At 42.9% G+C, this 20,928-nt stretch overlaps 1 protein-coding gene across 6 annotated transcripts in view; it reads right to left on the bottom strand.

Moving 5' to 3' along the window:
• The window catches only part of SEMA5B (semaphorin 5B), a 259,077-nt gene that overhangs the window by 31,879 nt on the left and 206,270 nt on the right, over nucleotides 1-20,928 (bottom strand). For all 6 annotated transcript variants that reach the window (XM_075829034.1, XM_075829039.1, XM_075829038.1 and 3 more), the window contains 2 exons: nucleotides 9,935-10,052; nucleotides 6,941-7,116 (listed from right to left, as the gene is read on the bottom strand). In XM_075829034.1, coding sequence (XP_075685149.1) covers nucleotides 6,941-7,116; nucleotides 9,935-10,052 — 294 coding nt within the window. The remainder of the gene's footprint in view (nucleotides 1-6,940; nucleotides 7,117-9,934; nucleotides 10,053-20,928) is intronic.

The following is a 20,928-nucleotide window of genomic DNA, read 5'->3' as shown; positions in this document are numbered from 1 at the left end:
CTATATACAAGAATATAACTACTATAATACTGCCCCTATATACAAGAATATAACTACTATAATACTGCCCCCTATATACAAGAATATAACTACTATAATACTGCTCTCTATATACAAGAATATTACTACTATAATACTGCTCCTATTTACAAGAATATAACTACTATAATACTGCTCCTATATACAAGAATATAACTACTATAATACTGCTCCTATATACAAAAATAGAACTACTATAATACTGCTCCTATACGCAAGAACATAACTACTATAATACTGCCCGCTATATACAAGAATATAAATACTATAATACTGCCCCTATATACAAGAATATAACTACTATAATACTGCCCCTATATACAAGAATATAACTACTATAATACTGCCCCCTATATACAAGAATATAACTACTATAATACTGCTCCTATATACAAGAATATAAGTACTATAATACTGCCCCTATATACAAGAATATAACATATATAATACTGCTCCCTATATACAAGAATATAACTACTATAATACTGCCCCCTATATACAAGAATATAACTACTATAATACTGCCCCCTATATACAAGAATATAACTACTATAATACTGCCCCCTATATACAAGAATACTGCTCCTATATACAAGAATATAACTACTATAATACTGCCCCTATATACAAGAATATAACTACTATAATACTGCCCCCTATATACAAGAATATAACTACTAATACTGCCCCCTATATACAAGAATATAACTACTATAATACTGCTCCTATATACAAGAATATAACTACTATAATACTGTCCCTTATATACAAGAATATAACTACTATAATACTGCCAGTATATACAAGAATATAACTGCTATAATACTGCCCCCTATATACAAGAATATAACTACTATAATACTGCCCCCTATATACAGGAATATAACTACTATAATACCGCTCCTATATACAAGAATATAACTGCTATAATACTGCTCCTATATACAAGAATATAACTACTATAATACTGCACCCTATATACAAGAATATAACTACTATAATACTGCTCCTATATACAAGAATATAACTACTATAATACTGCTGCTATATACAAGAATATAACTACTATAATACTGCCCCCTATATATATATATATAAGAATATAACTACTATAATACTGCCTCCTATATATAAGAATATAACGATTATAATACTGCTCCTATATACAAGAATATAACTACAATAATACTGCTCCCTATATATAAGAATATAACTACTATAATACTGCCCCCTATATACAAGAATATAACTACTATAATACTGCTCCTATATACAAGAATATAACTACTATAATACTGCCCCTATATACAAGAATATAACTACTATAATACTGCCTCCTATATACAAGAATATAACTACTATAATACTGCCCCTATATACAAGAATATAACTACTATAATACTGCCCCCTATATACAAGAATATAACTACTATAATACTGCTCTCTATATACAAGAATATTACTACTATAATACTGCTCCTATTTACAAGAATATAACTACTATAATACTGCTCCTATATACAAGAATATAACTACTATAATACTGCTCCTATATACAAAAATAGAACTACTATAATACTGCTCCTATACACAAGAACATAACTACTATAATACTGCCCGCTATATACAAGAATATAAATACTATAATACTGCCCCTATATACAAGAATATAACTACTATAATACTGCCTCCTATATACAAGAATATAACTACTATAATACTGCTCCTATATACAAGAATATAACTACTATAATACTGCCCCCTATATACAAGAATATAACTACTATAATACTGCCCCTATATACAAGAATATAACTACTATAATACTGCCCCCTATATACAAGAATATAACTACTATAATACTGCTCCTATATACAAGAATATAAGTACTATAATACTGCCCCTATATACAAGAATATAACATATATAATACTGCTCCCTATATACAAGAATATAACTACTATAATACTGCCCCCTATATACAAGAATATAACTACTATAATACTGCCCCCTATATACAAGAATATAACTACTATAATACTGCCCCCTATATACAAGAATACTGCTCCTATATACAAGAATATAACTACTATAATACTGCCCCTATATACAAGAATATAACTACTATAATACTGCCCCCTATATACAAGAATATAACTACTAATACTGCCCCCTATATACAAGAATATAACTACTATAATACTGCTCCTATATACAAGAATATAACTACCATAATACTGCTCCTATATACAAGAATATAACTACCATAATACTGCCCCTATATACAAGAATATAACTACTATAATACTGCCCCTATATACAAGAATATAACTACTATAATACTGCCCCTATATACAAGAATATAACTACTATAATACTGCCCCTATATACAAGAATATAACTACTATAATACTGCTCCCTATATACAAGAATATAACTACTATATTACTGCCCCTATATACAAGAATATAACTACTATAATACTGCCCCTATATACAAGAATATAACTACTATAATACTGCCCCTATATACAAGAATATAACTACTATAATACTGCCCCAATATACAAGAATATAACTACTATAGTACTGCCCCTATATACAAGAATATAACTACTATAATACTGCCCCTATATACAAGAATATAACTACTATAATACTGCCCCCTGTATACAAGAATATAACTACTATAATACTGCACCTATATACAAGAATATAACTACTATAATACTACCCCCTATATACAAGAATATAACTACTATAATACTGCCCCCTATATACAAGAATATAACTACTATAATACTGCTCCTATATACAAGAATATAACTACTATAATACTGCCTCCTATATACAAGAATATAACTACTATAATACTGCCCCATATATACAAGAATATAACTACTATAATACTACCCCCTATATACAAGAATATAACTACTATAATACTGCCCCCTATATACAAGAATATAACTACTATAATACTGCCTCCTATATACAAGAATATAACTACTATAATACTGCTCCCTATATACAAGAATATAACTACTATAATACTGCCCCCTATATACAAGAATATAACTACTATAATACTGCTCCTATATACAAGTATATAACTACTATAATACTGCCCCTATATACAAGAATATAACTACTATAATACTGCCCCCTATATACAAGAATATAACTACTATAATACTGCCCCTATATACAAGTATATAACTACTATAATACTGCCTCCTATATACAAGAATGTAACTACTATACTACTGCCCCTATATACAGGAATATATCTACTATAATACTGCCCCCTATATACAAGAATATAACTACTATAATACTGCCCCTATATACAAGAATATAACTACTATAATACTGCCTCCTATATACAAGAATATAACTACTATAATACTGCCCCCTATATATAAGAATATAACTACTATAATACTGCCTCCTATATACAAGAATATAACTACTATAATACTGCCCCATATGTACACCAACTTTTAATTTCTATGTGGTGCGTCTTTTTGCTGTAATAGCCTAATAAAACGTTGTTATTTTTTCTATTTGGTAGTTGGAAAATAAGGGCCTTTGCCGGCCGGCAGTTGTTTCTATTGATTGTAAATTAGCCCACCAACTATCTGGGTCCTACCTCTATTGTTGTAGATGTCTATACAACCTAACATTTATTGCTCCATGTTATCAGCCATTTCAGTGTAGGGACATTAGTGTTCTTCAATGAGATGAATGACAGGGATTAGAGAAATCTCATATCTCCAGTGCTGAGGACCTCTAGAAATGTCTACACCCCAATGTGTTCAAACCGCCTCCGGTAAACGGCGAGCTGCAGCCGGATCTCATGTGTGTACACGGAGGCTGCTCTTATATCTGCTTGTCGTCTGCTGGCGCTTCACACCGATTGTCCCAGGTGGTTGTAAGTTGCGGCTCTGCGCCGGCTAATAGGAGGCTCATACTTAGCAAGGAATTCAACACGTCAAAATCTTCAGTAATCTCAGCTCCAGCGTGACAGACGATCAGACATCACTGCAGAAATCCGATGCAAATAGAAAAATGCCCTTCTCTAGAATTAAATCATGCCTGGAAAATGAACGCTGACACATCGCTTCTCATCACGCTGCAACTTTCCAATCTCCTCTTCTTCCAGATTCCAGGTTTTCAAACGGCAAATAGACGAAGCAAACCCTCTAAGCCGATCAACCCTCCGCCACTAAACCGCCATTACAAGATACAATTGTTGTCTATGTATCGTCTCACGTTAAGTGCAGGAGAAATGCGTGGGACGCAACGCGAAACCAGCTCCGCCATAGTATTGTGCTTCTAGGTGCACTGATCCTAAAACCAATTTATACTTTACATAAAGAAATAATCTCCATCAATAGTGGAGTATAATACAGGATTAGCACAGGATAAGTAATGTATGTACACAGTGACTCCACCAGCAGAATAATGAGTGCACCTCTGGAGTATAATACAGGATGTAACTCCGGATCAGTACAGGATAAGTAATGTAATGTATGTACACAGTGACTCCACCAGCAGAATAGTGAGTGCAGCTCTGGAGTATAATACAGGATGTAACTCAGGATCAGGACAGGATAAGTAGTGTATGTACACAGTGACTCCACCAGCAGAATAGTGAGTGCAGCTCTGGAGTATAATACAGGATGTAACTCCGGATCAGTACAGGATAAGTAATGTAATGTATGTACACAGTGACTCCACCAGCAGAATAGTGAGTGCAGCTCTGGAGTATAATACAGGATGTAACTCAGGATCAGTACAGGATAAGTAGTGTATGTACACAGTGACTCCACCAGCAGAATAGTGAGTGCAGCTCTGGAGTATAATACAGGATATAACTCAGGATCAGTACAGGATAAGCAATGTAATGTATGTAGACATTGACTCCACCAGCAGAATAGTGAGTGCAGCTCTGGAGTATAATACAGGATGTAACTCAGGATCAGTACAGGATAAGCAATGTAATGTATGTACACATTGACTCCACCAGCAGAATAGTGAGTGCAGCTCTGGAGTATAATACAGGATATAACTCAGGATCAGTACAGGATAAGTAATGTAATGTATGTACACAGTGACTCCACCAGCAGAATAGTGAGTGCAGCTCTGGAGTATAATACAGGATGTAACTCAGGATCAGTACAGGATAAGTAATGTAATGTATGTACACAGTGACTCCACCAGCAGAATAGTGAGTGCAGCTCTGGAGTATAATACAGGATGTAACTCAGGATCAGTACAGGATAAGTAGTGTATGTACACAGTGACTCCACCAGCAGAATAGTGAGTGCAGCTCTGGTGTATAATACAGGATATAACTCAGGATCAGTACAGGATAAGCAATGTAATGTATGTAGACATTGACTCCACCAGCAGAATAGTGAGTGCAGCTCTGGAGTATAATACAGGATGTAACTCAGGATCAGTACAGGATAAGCAATGTAATGTATGTACACATTGACTCCACCAGCAGAATAGTGAGTGCAGCTCTGGAGTATAATATAGGATGTAACTCAGGATCAGTACAGGATAAGTAATGTAATGTATGTACACAGTGACTCCACCAGCAGAATAGTGAGTGCAGCTCTGGTGTATAATACAGGAGGTAACTCAGGATCAGTACAGGATAAGTAATGTATGTACACAGTGACTCCACCAGCAGAATAGTGAGTGCAGCTCTGGAGTATAATACAGGATGTAACTCAGGATCAGTACAGGATAAGTAATGTTATGCATGTACACCGTGACTCCACCAGCAGAATAGTGAGTGCAGCTCTGGAGTATAATACAGGATGTAACTCAGGATCAGTACAGGATAAGTAATGTATGTACACCGTGACTCCACCAGCAGAATAGTGAGTGTAGCTCTGGAGTATAATATAGGATATAACTCAGGATCAGTACAGGATAAGTAATGTAATGTATGTACACAGGGACTCCACCAGCAGAATAGTGAGTGCAGCTCTGGAGTATAATACAGGATGTAACTCAGGATCAGTACAGGATAAGTAATGTAATGTATGTACACAGTGACTCCACCAGCAGAATAGTGAGTGCAGCTCTGGAGTATAATACAGGATGTAACTCAGGATCAGTACAGGATAAGTAATGTAATGTATGTACACAGTGACTCCACCAGCAGTATAGTGAGTGCAGCTCTGGAGTATAATACAGGATGTATCTCAGGATCAGTACAGGATAAGTAATGTATGTACACAGTGACTCCACCAGCAGAATAGTGAGTGCAGCTCTGGAGTATAATACAGGATATAACTCAGGATCAGTACAGGATAAGTAATGTATGTACACAGTGACTCCACCAGCAGAATAGTGAGTGCAGCTCTGGAGTATAATACAGGATGTAACTCAGGATCAGTACAGGATAGGTAATGTAATGTATGTACACAGTGACTCCACCAGCAGAATAGTGAGTGCAGCTCTGGAGTATAATAAAGGATGTATCTCAGGATCAGTACAGGATAAGTAATGTATTTATGGTCATAGTGACTTTGCTGTTTATATGCGGTTTATATATCTATGGAGATGTAGTCTATATGGGCCTAGTATGATGTGGGTCTGCGATGGGCAGACACATTGTGAATGTGTTTTCTGAGATGACATGGCTGAACTATCTAGGTGCAAAATGCAAGCAATGTGTGACATGTGAAAAGTGTTTTTTTATGTATGAAATCTAAACCAGCTCCTTAGTATGTGACTCAATCATTGACCAAAGACACCACAACCTACGACTTATTGCAGGGATGTCTCTTGCCCGTCTTCAGAGTCCATTATTTCTATTGACTCCAGTGTATTCTGACCGTTAATGACATCATCACTCACACATGGCTGTTTCTACTCACCGTGAACAGTTGGCTATCTCTATACGGGATCCCTCACAGTCACGACCCCCGCAGTGAGGAGCAGGATTATTACAGGTCCTGGAGCGGCACAGACATGTGGAGTCTCCATCCGAGTGCTGGCACGGCTGCCAGGCTGACCACGCTCCCAGTCCTCCATTAACTGTCAAGTTGCGGACCTGGGAAATGAGCAGAGGGGGCGATAATAAATATAAAGGCTCCTGTAACCTGCAGATGAAGTTGAATAGCACTTTAGGCCTGACCTGCAGACACGAGCAGCCGCGTCCACACCGTATTATATGAAGCGCGCCCCATACTGTGTACAGCACGAAGACATGAGACAAAGAAATCCTCCGATGCTTCGTGTGTAAGCACAGCCTCCGGCTGGGAGCGTGAAAGCAGCACTTTTTACACAAATAATCTCTTTTAACTTCTGTTAGATGTTTTTAGCATCTACCTGCTGACTGCACCCGCGAGCCGCACTTTTTACACTGCAGAGTGTGGACGAAGCGCAGAACCACTTCGAAACGCGCTGCAGGTAATGCAGATTCCCAAGGAAAATGTAACTTTAGAAAAGACAAAACCAGAGCAGATCTATAAACAGCAGCTCTGTGGGTCAGCTCGATGACAACTGCCCCAGCCTTGTACCCAAATACACTGGCCAAGGCAGAGTGGCCTAACAGCGCCCCCCCTGGAGTCCAGTGTACATGACACCCCCCAGTTATACTCCTGCACGGACTGCCGGCAAAGTCACCAGTTCAATCTCATCAAACAACTGGAATACGTTGGATGAAGCAAAGAACAGAAAGAGGAAAACATCCAGCACTGCCCATAGAAAACTCAATCAGCTTCATCAGAAGGAGACACTTTGCTCGTTTCAGGTTGACAGCTCTCCTGGAGGCTTTGGTAAGGTCGGTGTCCGAGCGAGGCGCTTACAGGGGTTGTATGATATTAGAGAAACATGGCTGCCTCCTTCCAGCAACAGTGCCGCTCCTATCCATGGGCTATGCCTAGTTTTTATGGATATGGGGCGGGGCTGCAATACCAGACATGACCATTGGCACGAGTGGCGCTGTTTCTGGAACGAAGCTGCCATGTTGTTCAATGCCATACTAACTTTATTTTGAGTCACCTCATGATGCTATGAGTACGATTTTAACCCTTTAAGGACCAGAGACTCGTTTTAGTTTTTTATGCTTTTATTTTTTCCGACTTCAAAAAGTCATATCTTCTTTATTTTTTCGATGACCGTCATAGGAGTGCTTCATTTTTACGGGCCAAGTTGTACTTTCTAATGGTAAGATTTAATATAGTGTGTGACGTACTGGGAAGCTGGTAAAAAAAAATGGGTCGCAATTATTCTCATGGGTTTAGTTTTTACAGTGTTCACTGTACGGTGAAAATGACGCGTCACCTTTATTCTGCGGGTCAGTACGATCGCGGTGATACCAAGTTTATATAGTTATTGTTATGTTTTAGTACCTTTAAAAAAATGAAAAAGTTTGAAAGAAACAAAAAAAAATTTAAAAAAATAAAATCGCATATTGTGACCCAACTTTTTTACATTTCTGTGTACGGAGCCGTGTAAGGCGTCTTTTTGTACGTGGAAAGATGTTGTTTTTATTAATACCAATTTGGGGAATGTCTGGCATTTCGATCACTTTTTTTATGGGGGGTTAAAGTGGCAAAAACCCAGCGATTCGGCCATTTTGACCTTTTTTTCTCGCTACGGCATTCACCGTATTGTAAAAATATTTTTATAGTTCGGACATTTTCGGATGTGGGGATACAGAATATGTTGTTTTTTTTATATGTGATTTAGGGAAACGGAGGTCATTTGAATTTTTATATATTCTTCAAAAAAAATTATTACTATTTTCTAGCCCCTCTAGGGGGGCTTGAACCTGCGATCATTAGATCGCTTATGCCATAGACTGCAATATGACAATATTGCAGTCTATGGCAAAATCGGTGCATTGCTACAAGCAGCCTTCCTATAGCCGAGCTGGCAGCGTTCACAAGGCTCCCAGCTACTATAGGAATACACCGGCTCCGAGGATCTCGCCACCCGGGAGACGGTGACCGGCCCCGAAGTGAAAGGGGCAGTAAAAACCCTTCAGATGCCAGTGGTCACATCTGACACCGGAATCTGAGGGGTTAAATGCTTGCGATCAGAAAAGTTCCTGATCGCAAGCATTGCAGCTGGGTCCCTGATGTGCAACATAGCAGAGACCCGGTGTCTGTGGCAGCCGCGCTGCTTCTGAGTGGGCGCCATTGTTAAAAACCCTTTCCCGACATAAAAAGGCATTTTAGCGACGGGAAAGGGTTAAACCAAAATGCGTACGCGTGATGTATATTCTATAATCAGAGAGGAAACACCTCGGGGTGGACTCACATGTGGTTTCATTTTACGCCACCGATTTGTCCACAGCTAATCAGTTGCAAAATCCGCATCTTTACACGTGGACGTGGATGCAGAGTTGCTCCGGAATTACTGCGGATTTCACCCTTTGTATCCACATCCGAAAGTCAAACATGCAGATTCTGCAGCGGATTCTCTGCGGACAAATCCGTGGTGTAAAATTACGCTCTAGGTGAATCCCCCTTAGACATTACTGGTTGACAACGTTTTTGCTCTGGGTATGGGTTCAGCTATGTCAGAACGAAACGCGCAAGTCGTTATATCGTCATAGAACTGATTATTAGCTATTTCCGGTTGATGCGGTTCTCGCACACAGAAAAGCGTAAGCGCTTGACTTCTGATATCACCTATTAACAGTGAAGGTGGCGGCTTCTTGCCGTCATATGGACCGGTGAATGCCGGAGAGATCCGTGTACCAAGTCTCTTAGAGAATAGCATCCTCTTCTCTGATTGGACAGTATTGCTGTCCAATAAAAGAATGAGATTTTAATGGAGCAATTCCCCCTTGGAGCGTTGGGATGCAGGTAAGCTCCGCCCTCTTTCGCTGCGCTGTTGGCGTTCCCACCGCTACTCACCGGGCAGTCCGTGATGTTCTGGAACCACAGGCTCATGTTAGAACTGTCCTCCAAGGTGGTGCAACGTTTCTTCTTACTGTCCCAACCGCAGTATGGGTCCCTGGCGCCAAGACACGTCCTGGAGAGAGAGGGAGGAGAGGGGTCACTGGACCGTCCGGACAAGAGTCAGGCACTATATAAACATGGACACTGGAGCCGGGTGTGAGGAGGATGGGGGTTATTACAACTTCAGACGGGGGGGGGGGGGGGGGGCATTCTTCTTCCTAACACTTCCCAGCCCCCGCCTTATAATTCCTCATTCCCTCCAGTTTTCTACACTTACGTTTTACATTCACTTTGATGCGTCTTCATGTTTTACATTTATCAGGATTCATTCTCATATCGCCGCCCGGGTTCATCCTTCATTCACTTATTCTTCCCTTCATTCATGGACTCTCATTCTTCATTCACATTAGTATTTACTCATTCAATCTTATTTTCATAATCATAACCCTCATTCTCCGCTCCTTCCCTATTATTCTTCGTCCACCCTTCACATATCGGATGTATTTTCTGGTTTATTCCCCTTTATTCATTGATTTTCATGCTTTGCTCTTCTTCTTCCCTCATTCACCCTCATTGCTCATTCATATTTTTCACTCCTATCCTTCATTCAATCTTTTCTCATTCGCTTTTATTCTGGACTCGGCCGCTCCTCAGATGATCTCGTTGGCCATCATTTTCTCTTATTCATTCTCTCACATCCTTCATTCTTGCTCTGTCCTCATTCCCTCTTGTAATCCTCATTCATTCTTCAGCCCCATAAAATGAATTCCAGACCAGAATCTACAAAACATCAGTGAAATGTGTTTAGAAGTATTGGCGCCCCGTGGAGAGATCCAGACAATACACAAGTTTATTCTAGAGAGATAAAAACGGACAATGAAAACAGAAAAGCTGCAAAGTGAACGGGACTGATCCGAATGTGGGGGAGGGGACAAACAGGGGGCGAGGAGAGGCGACAGCGATCCAATGATTACACCATGCGGCTCTTCACCTCCCTCCATTGCATCTCCTTCCAAAAGCCAAAATACCCCCCCCCCCTCCAAGCTCATCTGCCGGTCACTTTTTACTTTACACTCAATCATCGGCCTGTGCGCAGAGGCGTCACATGAAGCTCCGGGACCGTCCTCCGACATATACAGCACTGCTGTCCCCACAGGTACCCGGGACCAGGCGCATCGTACGTGTGTAAACTAATTCCATTTGTGCGCACGTTGCTCAGGTATGAACACTGGGGTCCCTATGACAACTCTTCTGCACCCTCAGCGCAGTCAGAGCAGCCACAGGGATTCCTTATAAAACTCCAAAACTGACCTAACTCCGCAGCGGTCATCATCACAACGGCGGCTGAATCAGACGGGTATTAATAGACGCTTAATTCTTGCTAGATGGGAGTTATACGTTATTTCCCTCTCCAACGCCTCGAGCTCACGTTCAAAGGCGCCGCGACATTAAACACGGCCGTGACTACAAAGCAGCGACTCATCCCGCGCACACTGATCGCTTGATGAAGATCTCCGAGGCCCGAACAACAAAGTCAGAGGACGAGAGACAAATAAACAGCCAGCGCTGCCCCTCTAAATGGAGCATTATCAGGAGGCGCGTTCTCCCTTCCGAGGAGCAATCATTTTCCAAATCTTCGGAGCCCCAGAGATGCCCTTGGGCTTTCCGCTGTGGGTTTATCAGGCCAAATGTTACACAAAGCTTTCTCTGTTGAGGAGCCGCTGTCTGTCTGTCTGTCTACACAGTTTTCACAGGCAGCAGAAGACGACGGCCGAGCTCGGCCGGTGTTTTGTTAGAAAACTTTGAACAATGGCTCCTTTCAGAGCGGAGATTTCCAAGCCTGGGCACAGAGGAAGCCGGGCAGGATATGATCTGCGCCCCTTGGGATGTGGGGGATCGTACCTACAAAAAATGCAACCTCTAAATCGTGACCAGTTCTACCCAAAAAGGAGGCCTTTAACCTCAGATCAGTAATAAAATCGCAGCCCGGCCACCCAGAATGAGTCAGCGCCCTAAAGGCAGTGGCGTCCATGGTTTTAATTAACGTTAATGTCACCTGTGGTACAAATGAGGTCGATTTAATGGCCGATTTGGGCCCCCAGGGCACTGAAGGGGTTAATGAGGCATTCGAGCGGAGCTGCCGGGGCACCGAAAGGGTTAACGCGGCGTCTGCTGCAGACTACTTGGCGGTAATAGGTCTGAATGGCGTCTAATCAGCGCAGTCTGAGTGGGGGCCTCTCGGTCCGTGGAGTGGGGCACTTTGCATCTAGTTTTTTTCCTACTATTCTATCATAATGTGATTTAGCCAAGTGTGAAAAAAACACTACTGGTAAAGTGGCGCCATTTCTCAGGGCAAAGATTCTGCTTCAGATGTGATTAGGAAACACACACAGAATGTCAAACATGGGAAAAACGTGCAGGAAACGGCAGATGAAGAGGAGATGGAGCGAGGGAGCGCGCGGCGGCGCACAGAAAAACAGGGAACTTCAATAAAAACAACAAAAACTCCACCGGCTGCTCCTGACAGAACGCCAGCCATGAATTATTAATCAGTAACCGAAAACACCGGCTCCCTGCGCAGTACCTGTGAGCAGCCAACAGCAGGAGCAGAATTTGTTGCCCTTTTTCTACAGATTTAGAAATGAAGATGATAGGGCTGAAAATGAGACTGAAATGCAAGAAGTGAGACATGAATGAGATACACACGCCGCCTGTGCCATGAGAAGACTATATGACGGGTGGTATATCTGGAGGTGACTGGTATATGGCGGGTGGTATATATGGAGGTGACTGGTATATGGCGGGTGGTATATATGGAGGTGACTGGTATATGGCGGGTGATATATATGGAGGTGACTGGTATATGGCGGGTGGTATATATGGAGTGACTGGTATATGGCGGGTGGTATATATGGAGGTGACTGGTATATGGCGGGTGATATATATGGAGGTGACTGGTATATGGCGGGTGGTATATATGGAGGTGACTGGTACATGGTGGGTGGTATATCTGGAGGTGACTGGTATATGGCGGGTGGTATATCTGGAGGTGACTGGTATATGGCGGGTGGTATATCTGGAGGTGACTGGTATATGGCGGGTGATATATATGGAGGTGACTGGTATATGACGGGTGGTATATATGGAGGTGACTGGTATATGACGGGTGGTATATCTGGAGGTGACTGGTATATGGCGGGTGGTATATATGGAGGTGACTGGTATATGGCGGGTGATATATATGGAGGTGACTGGTATATGGCGGGTGGTATATATGGAGTGACTGGTATATGGCGGGTGGTATATATGGAGGTGACTGGTATATGGCGGGTGATATATATGGAGGGGACTGGTATATGGCGGGTGGTATATATGGAGGGGACTGGTATGTGGCGGGTGGTATATATGGGGGTGAAATATATGGAGGTGACTGGTATGTGGCGGGTGCTATATATGGAGGTGACTGGTATATGGCGGGTGGTATATATGGAGGTGACTGGTACATGGTGGGTAGAATATATATGGAGGTGACTGGTATATGGCGGGTGGTATATATGGAGGTGACTGGTATATGGCGGGTGGTATATATGGAGGTGACTGGTATGTGGCGGGTGGTATATATGGAGGTGACTGGTATATGGCGGGTGGTATATATGGAGGTGACTGGTATATGGTGGGTGGTGTATATATAGAGGTGACTGGTATATGGTGGGTGGTATATATATATATATATATATATATATATATATATAGAGGTGACTGGTATATGGTGGGTGGTGTATATGGAGGTGACTGGTATATGGCGGGTGGTATATATGGAGGTGACTGGTATATGGCAGGTGGTATAAATGGAGGGGACTGGTATATGGTGGGTGGTGTATATATAGAGGTGACTGGTATATGGTGGGTGGTATATATATATATATATATATATATATATATATATATAGAGGTGACTGGTATATGGTGGGTGGTATATATATATATATATATATATATACATATATATATAGAGGTGACTGGTATATGGTGGGTGGTGTATATGGAGGTGACTGGTATATGGTGGGTGGTGTATATGGCGGGTGGTATATATGGAGGTGACTGGTATATGGTGGGTGGTGTATATGGAGGTGACTGGTATATGGTGGGTGGTGTATATGGAGGGGACTGGTATATGGTGGGTGGTATATATGGAGGGGACTGGTATATGGTGGGTGGTGTATATGGAGGTGACTGGTATATGGTGGGTGGTGTATATGGAGGGGACTCGTATATGGCGGATGGTATATATGGAGGTGACTGGTATATGGCGGATGGTATATCTGGAGGTGACTGGTATATGGTGGGTAGAATATATATTGAGGGGACTGGTATATGGTGGGTGGTATATATGGAGGGGACTGGTATATGGTGGGTGGTATATATGGAGGTGACTGGTACATGGTGGGTAGAATATATATGGAGGTGACTGGTACATGGTGGGTGGTGTATATATAGAGGTGACTGGTATATGGTGGGTGGTATATATATATATATATATATATATATATATAGGTGACTGGTATATGGTGGGTGGTGTATATGGAGGTGACTGGTATATGGTGGGTGGTGTATATGGCGGGTGGTATATATGGAGGTGACTGGTATATGGCGGGTGGTATATATGGAGGTGACTGGTATGTGGCGTGTGGTATATATGGAGGTGACTGGTATATGGCGGGTGGTATATATGGAGGTGACTGGTATATGGCGGGTGGTATATATGGAGGTGACTGGTATGTGGCGGGTGTTATATATGGAGGTGACTGGTATATGGCGGGTGGTATAAATGTAGGTGACTGGTACATGGTGGGTAGAATATATATGGAGGTGACTGGTATATGGCGAGTGGTATATATGGAGGTGACTGGTATATGGCGGGTGGTATATATGGAGGTGACTGGTATATGGCGGGTGGTATATATGGAGGTGACTGGTATATGGCGGGTGGTATATATGGAGGTGACTGGTATATGGCGGGTGGTATATATGGAGGTGACTGGTATATGGCGGATGGTATATCTGGAGGTGACTGGTATATGGTGGGTGGTGTATATGGAGGGGACTGGTATATGGTGGGTGGTATATATGGAGGGGACTGGTATATGGTGGGTGGTGTATATGGAGGTGACTGGTACATGGTGGGTGGTGTATATGGAGGGGACTCGTATATGGCGGATGGTATATATGGAGGTGACTGGTATATGGCGGATGGTATATCTGGAGGTGACTGGTATATGGTGGGTAGAATATATATGGAGGGGACTGGTATATGGTGGGTGGTATATATGGAGGGGACTGGTATATGGTGGGTGGTATATATGGAGGTGACTGGTATATGGTGACTGGTATATGGTGAGTGGTGTATATATAGAGGTGACTGGTATATGTTGGGTGGTATAAATGGAGGTGACTGGTATATGGTGGGTGGTATATCTTGAGGTGACTGGTATATGGTGGGTGGTATATATTGAGGTGACTGGTATATGTTAAGTGCTGTATATGGAGGTGACTGGTATATGATATATGGTGATATTGTACTGGTACTGTATGAGGGGTATATCAGTGGCTGGTACTGTATATTTAGGTTTAGTGATGACTGGTGGCACAATGGTTATAGTGACACATGACATGGTGGTGATTGGCATTGGGCATCATTTTGGTGACCTGTATGGTATATAGTGGCATGATGGTGACTGGTATATACCATCATAACAACACAACATTAACTTAGTAGCCTAAAATGGTAGACGCCAGGATGGCCGTGGCCGGTCTAGTAGAAGATATTCCGTCACATCATGTGCTGGATCTTTGTCCGTAAAAGTCAACCAGTAAAACAATGAATTTCAGAAAGAAAATAAAAAGTGCCCCCCGTGCCTTGGATCCAGGAGCTGCCGCCTCCCCCCCACATCATATACAGCACATGGATCTCGCCTGCAGCAGAACAACAAGAATAGTTGGCAGGCGGCAGGGAAGGAAATGTCTCCTCCGCCCTCACAGGTAAATCGGCCCCCGGCTCAGATGGAATTTCCAAAATTCTTGGGATGGTATGAAATCCATTTATGGACTAGAACATACGGGAAGAATAATGGAGATTCCCACAGACCATAGTACTATTCACAGGTTATTATCATACGCTCATGAGAGCGGTCGAGGGGGCAGGAGGGCAGATACGCTGGGTAATTCAGATCACTATATATGATCAGTATAGGGACTGCCGCACTCATAGTACAAGGGCTATAGATACACGGTGACTGAACGGTGGTAACACTACAATGATCCACACTAAATGCTGATGATCAACGAGCGCTCATACCCAGAATTCACCTGAACCGTCCATATATAATAACTGCTCATTATCCCTGAACCACCAAACGGGCAGAACAGATAACATGCAGTCAACGGGGGAGGGGTGGGCGAGTGGCAGACACGACCGTCACACTGTCATAGGGTAATTTTTTGGGAATTCATCTGGAAAATCCAATCTAAAAGGAACAGTTGTCTCCAAACTCCAGCGGTTTGTGATACTACAACTCTCAGCATGTCCAGACAGGTGGAGGCCACAGGTTGGAGTGCCATGCCAAGATAAAACAAGGGCATAACTACCAGGGTCACGGCAGCTACGAGCCCTCGTACCGGAGAGCGGCCAACACCACTCCAGGGGCACTGGACCGCTGCTGGAAGATGGCGGCCACCATGAGAAGGGAGGACGAAGGATGGAGAATGAGACGAGTGACGGAGAAGGAGGGAAAAGGACACGTAGACCCCCGAGAGACTGGGAAGTAGCCAAAGAACAAAGTAGGGCTGTAATTATTGGGGTGCAAAGGCGTATCAACCGATAACTGCGGTGGGGGATAAGCGGAGCCCTTTACAGCTATAGGCGTCGCTGATTTTGGATCTTATGTGTGGGCGGCTGGACTGGTGCGGACGATTGGTCGGGGATCCCGGAGTCTATTTGGATGAACGAGGTGATTAATTCTATACAATTGACCTTGATGGACTCCCGTAGGATTGATAGACGTAACACGGCGGCCTCCAGACAGATACGGTGATATGGCGGCGCCCCGGGAGGGCGGCTGTATAACTTGAAGGGTCGCATGGTGACAAGGCCACAGTCACGTTATTAAGAACAAATCTCCTGAAAGGAGTCCGGGGTGGAGTCACCAGCGAGGAGTCAGTGTAATCCCATTAACCTCTAATCCGCTGCTAATTACGAGGCCGCTCTCTGCAGGATCGGAACTTCACATTCATCATAATACGATAATACGACCGCTCCGAATGTGCACCACGCTGTACACGACCGGGGGATGGGTACATCAAGGGATAAACCTCAAGGGTCCCGGGGTCTCAGGATAAAGAATTAGAAGTTTCATTGTTTTCCTGTTATTAATAATGTAACAAAAATGAATGAAATTAAAGAAAACCGAAGACTGGAATTACTTAAAGGGCCAGTAACCCTAAAATGAGAAGCCGATAGATGTGCAATAGCAAGAGGAGCGGCTGATATCCGTCACATATATGGATGGAAACACTTCTAGGGGTTCTCACCTCCAAATTCACTGTGACCGACCCCAGCAAAAGGGAGGACGGAAACAATATATGATCTAGACACATGAACTCTAATGAGAAAGTAGATGAAGAACACTGCAGGATACGAGGTCATAAACAGAAGGACATAGTCAAATTGATCCCTCAGCTATTGGAGAACTACAAGTCCCAGGAGTCTACAGCAAGCGCTTCCCATAACCCCCAGAAATTACACCCACATTTCAATAATGGGAACATCAGGACATTAATTTATTGCTTTTTACTGCTAATTTGTTCAGGATCTTCTGTATTTCAGCCTCGGCCTCGGTCCCCCGGGTGGCCGCGCACGATTTCCATTGTATTATATGAGGGGCGGATGCGACGTCCATGTCACAGCAGAAGTAGAAGCGCAGTGTAACCTTTCCCGGCTGCTGGATGTATGGATGATGGGATCTGATAAATGAATCCACTTAACCGTCACTTGTCCGATTGCCCAAAAGTTCAGTGTGAAGAACGTTCATTTTCCAATGTTCGCCACCATCTCTATTAACCCTATAAACCCAGGACATTGAAGCCGTTTATGCAGCGGCTGCTCAGACTCCACCAGAGACTGCAAAAAACTACAATTTACCACCCAAAACAAGAGTGGAGACCCGACCCCTCTGTGCCCCTCCACAGCAGCAGGTGGCAGAGCCAGGGGGCAACCCCCAGCACGCCAGTGCTCATAAATACTGAGCGCAATCACTCAGCCCCCATCTCCGCAGCCCATTACTGGGGGTGACAAATAATGCAATCCAGGCGGAGGAGAGCGCAGTCACTTAGCCGGCCCTGGTAATTGCTTTGTTCTCTACTCAGCAGCACAAAGAGGAACATTACCGCTGAGATCTATAGCGCGCTGGATTATATGGCGCCGGGTTCCAGTGACTTCACATTCACCCCAAAATATTCAGAAAACCAAGATCTTAAATGGTCTCTCAATGTTCCAGACTGTCTCACAGAACCGGGGTCAGTCCTAGAAGAAATTCACAATTTTCATGAGTAATCTGGGGTTTATCCGCTGGAGCCTCGGACGAGATGAACGCAATGAAGGGTCCGGTGTGTTAGAAACTGAACGTCTCTGATCCAGTCTGACCCCCGACCTCTGGCGGATTCTTTCCTTATGTTTCCTGTATTAAGATAACTTCATGTAAAACCTGTAGGGGCCACTAGCGTGTTAATATAGGGACCCCATACTGCTAGGTACTAATCCCCCCGCTGTACTGCAATCATATGAGATTTACAGCAGACTTCCAATAGTGCGGCACACAGTCCAGACGAGCAGATTTCTCCTATTCAACTTCCAATCTAATTGCAAGATTTTTATCAAGTCCGGAGGTGGCAACCTCCTCGGCCGTCAGGATGGGGTCACATCAGTCAATCACTGCTCACACCCACACAATCCGCGACGGTTTAGGAATAACTACAGGCTGTCAGGACTTGCTGAGACTTGTGGCTCCATTTGAGCAACAAACCACTGAAACTTGTGGCTTAAAAAGATATAAAATGTGGATAAAACCATTAAATATTTATAAAATTGCAATGCTGCTTAAATGTCAGTACCGGCGCGCTGGCGGTAATGTTGTAATAGCGGAGAATGGACACAGACCGGCGATCAGGTGAGAAATGTATGAACCGTGAGTGCGGTCTGAAATGTGTAATAGATCTTTATAATCCCGCTGTAGGCATAAAAGTTATAATTTACAATCAGCCCTCATTTTTCTGTAACGATTGCACACGGCTGGCGGGGCGACGACGCTTTTTACACATTTTCAGGAAGGTTTTAATTGCAGCTTTTGAAGCACTTGCAGCAATTTTCATGTTCCTCTCACTTCATTTCAGCTGCAAATAAAATGATAACTTTAAAAGCTCCCAAGAGCCAACAGTGTTCCAAGACGAAATTCAATGCATAACAATGTGGTCAGTAGGGGGCGCTGCTTCACCTAAATAGAAGGTAAAATAGACAGAATGGACAATCCCATCTCATCTGCTCTATCAGGGAAGGTTTCAGTTATAGGACCCCCTCCTCTAACATCTAGGCTCCCCCACATCTAACAGATGATCTTCAAGGATCCAGGCACCAAGACCTTGTGATCATATAGATTTCTGCGATCGTCGCCATCCATCTTTTTGCCGGTCGTCCTCTTCCGATTCTCGATTCCAAGCACAATGGTCTTTTCCAATTAATGGAGTCGTCACGTAATACATATTTGTATCCGCACACTCATCATTTTAGGTAGGAGTCCACACTGCACCCACTACATAGGGATTTTCCCCCAAATATTCCTTAATTACGTCATCTGTGAAAATATTCGGAGAAAGAAGGTGACGTCTGCAGGAGTTCAGTAAAGCTCCGGGGTATAACCAAGAACATAAGTTCTGCAATCAGCGGGGTCCGGAGCGGCTTTGAAGAAAGAATCAGAGGAGACAACGACCTGTAGAATCCAATTACTGCAATAAGTAGAGTAACAGTAACAGCCCTCACCGGGGAGACCCGCGCACTCATTACAGGGGAATCTCAAGGGTTCCCACTGTGTGAGGATGAGGAGAGCGGCTTTGTTCATGGCTCAGTTATAGATACTCGGAGATGTAGGAATGTTCACAAATAATGTCTACAAAAGCTGCACAATAGCGAGGGGCACAGGAAAGGGATAAGGGGCACAGGAACGGGATTGGCGCCGTTGAACATTGGATTTGGTGGTGAAGATGTGAGAATCCCATGGATGATAAGGAATGAAAACCAGTGGATCCTTCCCCAGATAGAACAGAGCCTCCAACCTAATCAGGGCCGGGCCAAGGTTTATGGAGGGCCTCGTAAGAACACTGTAGGACCGGCTCTTTGTAACTGAAGAAACCGCCCAGAAGACCAAACAATGCAATAATCAGCGGCACACAGTGATATACACTATGATGCCACCACGCAATGCCTAAATAATACCACCACCATACAGCTCCCAAATAATACCACCACCATACAGCTCCCAAATAATGGACCATACTGTGTTCAAATAATATCACTATACAGCTCCCATATAATACCACCATACAGCTAAAAAAATAATACCACCATACAGCTCCCAAATAACACCACCATACAGCTCCCAAATAATACCAACATACAGTGCAAACACCACCATACAGCTCCCAAATACCACCACCATACAGCTCCCAAATAATGGACCATACTGTGCTCAAATAATATCACTATACAGCTCCCAAATAATGGACCATACTGTGCTCAAATAATCCCTCCATACAATGGTCAAATACCACCACCATACAGCTCCCAAATACCACCACCATACAGCTCCCAAATAATGCCACCATACAGCTCCCAAATACCACCA

Source organism: Rhinoderma darwinii, chromosome 6 (assembly GCF_050947455.1).
Source record: "Rhinoderma darwinii isolate aRhiDar2 chromosome 6, aRhiDar2.hap1, whole genome shotgun sequence".
Classification (NCBI taxonomy): Eukaryota; Metazoa; Chordata; class Amphibia; order Anura; family Rhinodermatidae; genus Rhinoderma; species Rhinoderma darwinii.
This window is presented reverse-complemented; position numbering and strand designations above follow the sequence as displayed.